The sequence below is a fragment of the Fundulus heteroclitus genome, chromosome 9 (assembly GCF_011125445.2).
Source record: "Fundulus heteroclitus isolate FHET01 chromosome 9, MU-UCD_Fhet_4.1, whole genome shotgun sequence".
Lineage (NCBI taxonomy): Eukaryota > Metazoa > Chordata > Actinopteri > Cyprinodontiformes > Fundulidae > Fundulus > Fundulus heteroclitus.
Genome location: NC_046369.1, coordinates 22,214,056 through 22,224,946, shown reverse-complemented (window position 1 = coordinate 22,224,946; position 10,891 = coordinate 22,214,056). Strand labels below are relative to the sequence as shown.

Here is a 10,891-nt window from a genome sequence, read left to right as displayed (position 1 = left end):
CGCGGGGGGGGGGGGATGCGGGCCGGGCGACCTGCCGTGCCGCGCGGCCGCCAATGCGTCTCGTCCCTCCTCTCTCCCCTCCGTTCCCCCGACGCCCGGTGCCTCCTGCGTGCCTCGCCAGAGCTGGGCTCGAACCCCTGCTCTGGGTCCCTGTCACCCACCGTCGCTCGCCTGCCTCTGCCACCACAGCGAGCGGTCCCAGAGGGGACACGACGTACAGTGTGAGCAGTCCGGTCTCGTCCGAGCGTCGCGCCGCACAGATCGTGAGCGGTGAACTTTTTAAACCCCGCGGTTCCGTCGCACAGTTTGAGATGTATATAAGTACCACGACTGAAAAACTCGTACAGTGTACGCCCGGCTTTATACGTCACATCTACAAAAAATCCCGCCCGGCAATCCTGATTGGCACATCCATTTTATGTGGTATTGAAATCCCTCCCAATGGCAGCGATTCCAGATGGATGTGTGGAGCCGTGTGGAGCCCTGCAGAATGACATCCATCTGGTGAGAGTCAGGTTATTAAAAAAAAGCTATCCTAGAAAGTTAATATCACAAGAAGCTAGGTGCACGTGATGTGTAGTACCATTTACATTTCCAAAGGTTTATTTATTCACTATGAAAATGTCTTGGTATGTTAAATGCTGTTCTGACTGAGGTCCAGTTTTCAGCCGCTATTTGGGTGAGTTGTGATTCATGCACTTCACATTGTATAAATTAATTGTTCTTTTCTTCTTCTTCTACTAGCATTACCTCTGAGCATTGACACCCTTTCTCTAACAGGACCAGCATTTGCTACAAATATTACTTCTTTTGTAAACTCCCACTTTTGTCATTATCATCTTGACTACCTCTCTGGTGGGAGTTTTATGAGTTTTCACAAAACACCTGAAAAGCATTCAAGCTCAGCAGGTTGTAAATGTAAATTACCGAGTTGTTTTCTTCCTAGGTTGAAAATGATTTTTGTTTTATTACTACACAATTTAATTCAAAGACTTTGGATGTGTTTGAATGCTTAACACTTGGATAAGTAAAAAAAAAAAAAGGACATAAGTGTGGTAACTTAAAATAATGTTTTTTTCACACTGTGCTTGTGGGTGTTTATTTGATATCCAGTATTTATTTGGTGCTATTTTGACCCAGTAATTTCAAAGAATTAGTGAATGTAACAATGCTTAAACAGTTTGTTTTCTTCCTCCATTCGCAACATAGTGTCACTAAGGTTGTGGAGGTTTTGAGTTTTCCTGTATTTTTGTGTAATTGTATCAAATAAACCAATGACTTAACATTGTTACACGAAAAAAAAAAAAAAAAAAGGTTGGTAATAATCTACATTGACTGTTCTTAATGGTTTAGTTACTACTGTGAATAAATTGTCATGATTTTGTTTTTTGTTACTTTATTTTGGACTCTTCTGGACTTTTCATGGATCAGCCTTCACCTCTCAGCCACTGTCCAATCAGCTCAGTCTCCTTCCACCCAACGCCTTGCTCTTAATCAGATCCACCTGCTGCTCTAATTAGTCAACTCTGTTGACCTGTCTATACATACCTGCCTCAGCCAACTTATCCCTGCCAGAACGTCTCGTCTCTTCTCATCTGATCCTTTGTGATGTGCTCTGACTCTAGCAGTTCCTGTGTGCTCAGCCAGCTGGACGCCTCTGTTGAAAGTTGCCTGTGTCTGCATGCTGCACAAAGTCTGCCTGTTTTCCTGTGAGTTCCAGCCACTCGCTCTGCTCGTTCTGGTGGTTCCACATTCCACATTGCCTGTTCTGATCAGCTCCTGCCTTCTTCACTGGTATGGCCTGTCACTACCTGCATCTGGTCAAGTCTGGTCCTGCTTGCCTGCCTCATCACCCGCTACTCCATCATTCAATAAACTTTTTAAAGACGTAACTCTGTGTTGGTTGAATATCGGGTTCGTACTTGTAAACATTATATAAATATTGTGAAGGGTTTGAGAAATTTATTATGAATTTGCTTATAAGTCTCGTGCCTGATAATGACAAGTGCATTTATTTACTGGATAGTTCAAGGCTTTTCTGAATTTGTGCAATGTTTGTTCAGAAATCAGGCTTAGTTTTCATGCTCTATGTTACTTGATGAAACATTATTTTCTATGGAAGAGCAGCTCTATATTTCAATGGAGATTGTATGACAAATGTGATAAATAAATGTCTCAGGAACAGAACTGTAATTCTCATTATTGTGATTGTGGCTACCCCTTGTGGAGGATATTAACCAGAAGCTCCTATTTGCTCTCCTTCAGACCAGTGTGGCAAACTGAGCTTTGTGCCATTAAGCCCCACAACTCCACGTTTAACAGTGTGTCATTAGGGTCATTTAATATCAGCATTCCTTCTAACCAGTAAAAAAGATTCAACATGATTCCTAAAAAAATAAAGCTGCCTGAGACAGAATAAGCTGGTACTCTAGTCTTTGTTAATGAAAGGGCTGTTATTTTTTGCCTTCTTTACTTCTTCTGAGTAATTCTTTAACCAATCCATTCTGGAGTAAAACGTTTCCTCTTTGCCTGTAGATAAGAATGGCGTTCATTGCGGAGTTGCCATGTCCTCCTTGTGTAAGTGTGGGTTTGGTCCAGGCCGGCTGGGTTCCTATCACTGTGCAAAAACATGTATGTTTAGCCAATTCCCAAATCTGTTTTTGCCATCTATTCTTCATTTTGGTATACATCACCATTTCAGCTTATGAGCACTGACGAAGCTGCAGTCACAGGCATACTGAGAGCTGGCGAAATATTTGGTTATACTTCATAGATTTCCTTTTATAGTCACGAACATCAAAAGCTCAGATGTCATAATTTTTGCCTTGGGAGTTATCCAGTTATTCATCCAGTGGAATAGCATAAATATCAACTGCTTCTCCCTACGGGAGATTCTCTCCAAGAGATACACCCCGGTGTCTTTGTGCATGTGGAATTTTAAAAACAGGCAACATATCAATGCAGCGGCCCGCTTGGACTATAGCCCCCAGACATAAAACAGATTGATGAAGGGGTTTTGCATCAAATGTTACGGGTGTCATAAAATGATAGCTCGCTTTATTCACATTTCACTAAAAACATTTTGTTCAATAGCTGTTAAAGATAGTTGCATCATAACCAATAACAGCTGCAGAAAATTGTTCATAGAAACTACACTACATTGCAGAAAAGCACTGGGTTACTTGCATTTACATACACATGACCTATGATGGTGTCCCTCTCCTAATATAAATGCTTTAATATTGTGTTGACCTGCATTTCACAGCAACAACTTCTTGTTAATTTTCTATACCCTCTTAATCATTAAAAGGATCCTGATTCCTTTCTCAAGTGCTCAATGGGCTACAGGCAGAATACTATCTGCTTTTTTTTATATTAGGACCCCGGTGGTCATTTCGAGGCCTGTCAGTCTAAACCAGCCACGCCCAGTTGCCTGTGGCCTCCTGCCTCCCAGCTATTCCCACATAGTTAATCACTCTCACCAATTCCGTGTTTCGGTAATCACCCAACGCATATATCTCTGGTGTCTCTAGTTAAGGGGGAGATCCTCATGCTGTGTCTGTTATCATGTAAAGCACTTTGCATTGTCTCTGTACTGAATTGTGCTATATAAATAAATTTGCCTTGCCTTGCCTTGCCTTGCTTGTCCTGCTCGCTCTTTCTTCTTTTTCTACAAACCTGCATTTTTCTGTTTCACCCAATGTTGGTTAACTCAATGGTTTTGGATTTTGTCTACTGCTTGGACCTCAGTTCCTGTAAGTATCCTTGTGGTCTAGATACACACCTGCTCCGCTTTTCTGCCTGCCAGCTTGCCTGCATTTGTGTTGTTGTGAAAAACCTGAACACAGTATACTCTATAAAAATGCACCAAAGCTCAAGATCCCACCCCACACACCCAAGAAACAACCAAAAAACACAAAGTCAGCCGTGGGTAATGTTTCAAATTAATTTATAAAATAATTTGTTGTACTCTTGATGATGACAATTAATGATATTCAAATTCTAATTCACTTGAGATACAGACACAACAGTTCTGTACGTTAACAATGCTGCTGTGCTTTACACACGTTAGAGCCCTCTAAGTTTTAACAGCTTTGTCATGTAATGGGTTGACTCTTCAGTGCTTTGGCATAGGTCAATGACAAAATATTAATCAAAAAGACAAAAGTAAACTGCTAATTTATTATTGAATCTGAAGATCTGTTGAAGCTGATGGGAACATTTCAAAAGATCTACTTATGGTCTACAAACAGTCAATATACAAAGTAGACAATATGTGTTTAAAAGTAGGTTAAAGCCAGTGAAAATAATATTTTTTTTGACTCTATACCAAGCTAGCTTATTAAAGACCTAAAGCTTTACAAGTACAAATACCTTAAAATAAAGCCAAAGGAGAAAAGAGCAAGGTGCAAGGTAATATTAAAAACAGGTTTGACTTTTTTTTTTTTGCACACGCAGCTGAATTTGACAAAATCCCTTTTACATCATTACATTATGCAGGCAGTACAAGTCACAAATAAGCACAGAGTATATTGCAGATATAATATATGAATATCAATGCTGTTTCACTGATCTCACGTCAGCCACAAGGGTTTACATTGTTTCAAAGAGGCGATACTTTCAGGCAGACTCCGGCAAATAACAGTACAAGCCATTAAATAAAAATCACGGCAACTTATCTTACAAATATACTCCCCTTCTGAGACTTCCAGCCACATGCTGGGAATATTTCAAGCGCAGTTCATGTTAGCCATTTAAATAAGTATTGCTGCCCAGGTCTGGGCCCAAGGAGACGGATAAAGAGACACAAGATGACTGGAATGTCAGCAAGCGTCGCAGAGTAAAGCCAACGACCTGCTGAATGATTACTTGGCCTGCAGAAAAGGAAGAGCATTTAAAATAAATGTTGGATTAGAGATCAATGTAATTACAATTAAAAAAAGATTATAATTCAGTGAAAAGTTTATGAACTTTTAAAAAAAAAAAAACTCAGGGAAGCCTTACGTATGACTACGACTAATCCACTGTTAATGGCGCTTCATCACTGCACATTCAGCACGGCCCAGTTGTCTTTTTTGTCCTGATCCCAACAGTAGAAAACAATGTCTCAGGTGAAATGGTACATGACAATCAAATCAGTTTTATGAAATTCTCATTGGAAATCAGACACATCCTAAAAGAAATTCAGTTCGATATAATTCAGTGTATTCATACGGTGCCAATTCACAACACGTCACCTTAAAGCCTGTTACAATCAAAAAAGTTTAGGTCAATCAAGTTACACAGACAGTTTCCAAGTCAATTCATCCTATTTATCAAACAAAACAGCCAAAATCAGTTTCTCATTTAAATTGGTTAACAAGTTTTTTTATCTAAGGAATCCCAGCAGATTGCATCAAGTCTATGATCTGCAGCATTCACTCCTGGATGAGCGTGCAGTCACAGTGGACAGTCATCTGCATTGTGTCGCTGACATTGCAGCAATCTCTCATACTGAGCATGCATGTAGCGACAGTGGAGAGGAAAACTCCCCTTTAACAGGAAGAAACCTCCAGCTGAACCAGGAGAATAGCCATCTGCCACGACTGACTGGGGGTTTGAGAAGACAGAGTAGAGACACAAAAAGAACAAAGAAGCACACATTGATCCAGGAATAATTTCTATGTGAGAGAAAAGTATAAAGCTCCATCAGTGGCTTCAAAAAGCAGAGAAACACAATAAAAAAAAAACGTGACAAAAACAAAAAATAAAATGGAGTAATCTGTAAGCGCCTGGATCCAAGTACTTGTAGGTGTTTGCGAGAGTGCACTTGTATATGTAAGGTTCATCCATAAGAAAATTGCTCAATTGTGCTTGAGAGGAGCCCAAGCACCAAGGCAGACTCTGGGGAAACCAGAACCCCAGACGCCCGAAAGGGCCTTCAAAGCAAAGGAACTCAGGGAGGACCAACACAAGGAGAGCTGCCTCCCCCATCCCAGGGAAGAGCAGAGGAGAGCCCCAGGAAACCTCCCAGCAGCCACAGTGCTACTTAAGCCCCACACCGTATTCCCAGGGAGAGCAGAAGTGCCAGCCACAGCGACCCTCAGGACCCACTGCCCATCCTCAGCTCACACCCGGCTAGGTGACCAGCTCCTGCTCCAGGCCTCAAACTCCAGATTTCAAATGGAGGACAAAGGGTGTGAAAAACACCCCAAGCCTGCAGCTACGTGTTTACATGTCGTTTTGCTGCTTGTTGTTCTCAAGTGTATTGAAACCCCCCCCCTGGAAGGTAGCCAGTTTCATTCTTGCACTTTCTGTTAGTGCAAGAAAGAACAATACAGATGACTCGGCTCAATGATGACTGGAGTTTAGTCAAGTTCACTTTTACTCTTATTGTCAGTACCTGGACTGACACCTTTACAGATGATTCAAGTAACCATGAATTCTTCAAAGTCTGTCTGCATTAAAGTTGCCATCAGTTAGTGTGGACATTGCAAACTGGCATTTTGTGTTCAGTCTGGCTTTATGTTTGGGCCAATTACAGGTATACTATTGTTTTGAACTTTGTAAAACTTTGTTTTGTCATATGGTGTCCGACAGTCTAAAGTCCTTTTTAATGAAATGCCAAAAATGACAGATGGTTTGTTTTTGTTTTCTAACTGTAATTTCCTTTGAGTAACATAGTTCTGCCTCTTCCGGACCTATTGCTGCCCACTACCTGTCATCTTGCTAAAACAAGCTGCTAACTTCTTTGATGGCATATATGAAAAACTAATTTGGCAGTTTGGATCAATCTCCAGTCAAAATAAAAAGAAACGGTCATGGTGTGGAAAATTGAGAGTCCCATCTACTCTTTTAAAGAAAGGACTGCTTTAACAGGAATGTTTTTCCTCCCTGGTAAAGGGGAGTTTTCCTCTCCACTGTCGCTTCATGCATGCTCAGTATGAGGGATTGCTGCAAAGCTATCAACAATGCAGACGGCTGTCCACTGTGGCTCTACGCTCTTTCTGGAGGAGTGAATGCTGCTTGTCAAGACTTGATGAAATCTGCTGGGTTTCCTTAGATGGGAAACTTTTTGATCAATCTGTATGATTTCATTGAATTTGACTTTGTAAAGCGGCTTGAGATTACATGTGTTGTGACTTAGACTACATAAATAAAATGTAATTTAACTGAATTAAATTAAAATTATGAGTGGCATATCTCTAATGCAGAAAACTAATTTACCAGCTACTATCAGGTAGTTATACTTGTGTTATAGTTTGTGTCACATATTGAATGATTATGTTGTATTTTCTGTGCAAAAAGCACTTGAAAACAATTTAGCAGGTGTTTATTTCATTTTGTCGAGATCACTCCTCGAATAAATGACCAACAAATACAATTATTATTACTCTAAAAAGGAGCGTATGATTTTACAGCAGCACAACTAAATGTTGGTTTTCTGTTTCTACTCAACCATGTTGTACATTTTCTTTTAAATTTGCATGTAAAACTGCGACACAGTGAAACTGTGGTATTTTTTTTCCACCCAGTGAGATTCTCATACTGGCCGGTGCCAAATTGGCACGCACACAATGTGATTGTAAGGACTTTTCCAGATCCCCGCTGTTTCATGCGCTCATACACTGAACAGATTTTTCCTTGAAATAGTAACTCAGGTATGTCAATGAGGCCCATATTTACTGCTACACCTGTGTATGCTTCACAAAAGCAGAGCTTCATCTGAGTTTAATGCAGACCTCCTTATTAAACCGGTCCTGTCATACTATTCCAAGTCCCTGCGTCAGCTGTGAGCTCCTACACAGGGAAGACAGTCAGGCTCTGGTGAAAGATGAGGTTAGTTGGTTAAAGCAGCTTCCATGAGACTCAGGCCTGACCTGAGACATGACGGGCAGGTTGTCATGAGGCAGCATCCATATGGTTCGGTGGTTCTTGTATAGCTGCCTCTGCAGAAGCTTCCGCAACAACCTTCTCACCTTCCGATCTCTGGGGTCTGCACATTTCACTGCCTTCTTTGTGTAAAGACTAGAAAGAGAACGTGCACAAACTCACACTAAGGTTAACCAAACACTCAACACACATTTAAAAGGTGCAAGACCTGTTTGGCATCATGAAAGCCGAAAAAAACACAATTTAGCATAAGAACAAAATGCTGCAAAGACATCAGTTGGTAAATTCCAAAAATACTCAAGTGACTCGAGTGTTTTTGTATTTTATTGCTTTAAAGCCACAAAGTTCAGTGTGATTTATTGGAATTGTTGTGACAGGCCAACACAAAGAACTGCGTAATTGCAAAGTGGAAAGAAAGCAACACACGGTTTTTTTAATATAAATATTAATCTAAAATTTGGCATTTATTTATTCTCTTTCCTTATTACTTAATACTTTGCGGAACCATCCTTTGCATCAGCTTTAGCTCGATTTAGCTTCATCAGTCTTCCTGTCAGCTCTGAGCAGCTTCCCTGCTGCAGAAAGCATGATACAGGCATCACTATAATATATTACACAGTCAGGATGGTTTACTTAAGCTGAGTGTTACTTTTTTACCACACAGAAAATCAAATTCTGGTTTCTTCTGACCAGGACATGCCCTTCCGCATGCTTCAAGTGTTCCCTATATGGCTTGTGGCAAACTGCAAATGAGACTTCTTATGCAGTTCTGTCAACACTGACCTTCATCTTTCCTCTCTACCATAAAGGCCAGATTTAAAGAGTGCACACTAATAACTGTCCCGTCGACGGATTTTCCCACCTGAGCCGTGGATCTCTACAGCTCCCCCTATAAATACCACGGACGTCTCAGAAAGACTGCAAACTTTCGTTCCACCTCCCAACTGTGCACAGCTTTTGTGATGGTCTGTCACTTAAAAATCTCCACGAAGTACAATGAAATTTGTGGTTGCAAAAACAAAATCAAACAGAAAAAAAAAAAAAACGTTTTGCAAGGCACCGTAAAAAAAAAAAATGTTTCGTATGTGTGGGAAGACGTCTATGTTTGTGTTAACTGGATCATGTGCAAAAGCAAACACTCTTGCTACATTAGGTTTCTGTGAGCCGCTGGCAACAATACGTATCAGAGTGTCGTTTGCTTAACTAAACCCTGCTGTTCCGACTGTCTGACTAAATGCTGCAGGGTTCAGCTGACCTGAAAGGTATGTTCAGCCAGCTTGTTGTTCCCACATATTTCCTCTCTTACCTCCCTGGCAATTACACCAAGGAGCTCTGCCATAACAATTTGACCTGGAGACATGACAATGCCTCTCGGCCCGGGCAGCCCTGACTTGCGCTAACGAGAGGCTTTCTTTTTTTTTTTTTTTTTTTTCTTTTCACGTGCCTCCAAATTGCTCTGTGCTCTTGAGCTCCTGGAATGGATAGCTGAAATACTTGCATGATGGCTCGTATGCTGCAGTCGGGCCCCTTTGTCTGCACCTCAAACCGCAGCACATCTTTGGCACGCACCTTGCCCTGGGAGTACAGCATGCAACACTGGACATCCCTCTGCATCTGCACGCCATTACCTGGGAAACAGAAGAGCCACCTCGGATTATACTACACGCTACATCATAAGATCAAAATGGAACTAAAAAGTTTGTTTGTAGCCAAGGATGATCTTAATGTCAGCTGCAGAAAGATTATGCATTCTTTACATATAGGAAACATTGTCTGTGCTGAAGAAATCCACGTCTTCTTCCACATAGGAATGTCATAGGAAATAGTCCTGTTTACCATACATAGTGTGAGAAATGAGTGCAAGTGAGATAAGGAGAGGGGGAGTGTGTGCTTGGCACCATTTTCCCTCATTCAATGTGTAAACAAAATAAAGTGAGATTTGAAACAGTGGGAGCAAAAAGAGCTGTAAAAAAAAAAAAAAAGGGAAAGAGCTGCTTTGTTATGCCATGGAGGATGCAGAATCAGTGCACTTCCAACGCTGTTTTGTTTGATAAAAGAAGCTGGCATGCCTCTCTGCATGCGTATGATTTTTCAGATGCTCCTCCTGCGTTCTCCTCCTCTGTTTACATCCGTGCCTCCGTCCTCGCTGCTGTCATGCCTCTTTCCCTCTTCTTTCCTTTTTTTTTTTTTTTTGCGTTCGCCATCGCTCAGTTTACCACCCTGTACACCTGCAGGCTGCATGCAGTCCACGCAAGACACGAAACACGCACAGATATTGAAAGAATAGCTGCGCCTTACCTTCTACAGATGCCAGGAAGATGACAGTGAGCGAGAGAACAGTCAGCATCTGCAGCACGAACATGGTGAGACTGGCAGTGAAGAGAGGATAATCTACTCTGTCACCCCTTCCTCTATGGCTGCCTCTTGTAGATTATTCCCTCCCTCTTTTTATACCTCCCTGCCCATCTCTCACTCACTCACTTTCACCACCTCTCCTTTCTCTTTTAGCGTCCTTCCCTCCCACCCTCTGTTTATCCGTCCTCACTCATCCTCCCGCTCAACTCTCTTCCTCCCTCATATTCTCTTTTTTTTTTTCTTCTTCCACTTACACGTTCATCCCACCTCTCCCTGGTTTCTCCTTTCTCGTGTCCTCGCTCAGGATAACAAGCCCATTTTGTTTGATTTGAGGCTTTAAATTCCCTTTCCCTCCCCGTCCCCTGGTGCATGTGTTGCCTTCAGGACTGAATGGATGTCAAAGGAGTGATCAGGACAAGCAATGACCCTGATGCTGCCACATTGAATCCCATCGCATGTCCAGTTATTTAGCAAGCAAAGGGCACAAAATTATCTTTTGTTTCCACGTTTAGGAATTACACAAGGTAACACGCTCTCCTCATGGGCAGTGGTGGATTTTATTAATTTTTTCTCTCCCAGACAAACAACTTCAGCGATCTTATTTTTAAACCTGCACTGGGTGCAGAAGTTTGAATTTCTTAAGGATTTTCTCTAACCTCCTACA

The 10,891-nt window shown here is 41.6% G+C and overlaps 1 protein-coding gene across 1 annotated transcript; it reads right to left on the bottom strand.

The window, feature by feature from the left end:
• Positions 1-3,932: 3,932 nt before the first annotated feature.
• Positions 3,933-10,393, bottom strand: ccl44 (chemokine (C-C motif) ligand 44). Its single transcript, XM_012877946.3, has 5 exons — positions 10,171-10,393; positions 9,371-9,500; positions 7,860-8,007; positions 5,005-5,080; positions 3,933-4,874 (listed from the first exon to the last, which is right to left on the bottom strand). Exons 1-4 carry the CDS (start codon positions 10,232-10,234, stop codon positions 5,042-5,044), a joined length of 381 nt encoding a protein of 126 aa, XP_012733400.1. The 5' UTR covers positions 10,235-10,393; the 3' UTR covers positions 3,933-4,874; positions 5,005-5,041.
• Positions 10,394-10,891: the final 498 nt, after the last annotated feature.

What these genes read in the sequence shown, in the direction of transcription:
- ccl44 (XM_012877946.3), bottom strand. Translation starts at nt 10,234, where the DNA reads ATGTTCGTGCTGCAGATGCTGACTGTTCTCTCGCTCACTGTCATCTTC. An exon ending in CTTCCTGGCATCTGTAGAAG is followed by an intron (nt 9,501 to 10,170) that starts GTAAGGCGCAGC and finishes TCTGTTTCCCAG; the next exon opens with GTAATGGCGTGCAGATGCAG. An exon ending in ACCTGCCCGTCATGTCTCAG is followed by an intron (nt 5,081 to 7,859) that starts GTCAGGCCTGAG and finishes TGTTGGGATCAG; the next exon opens with GACAAAAAAGACAACTGGGC.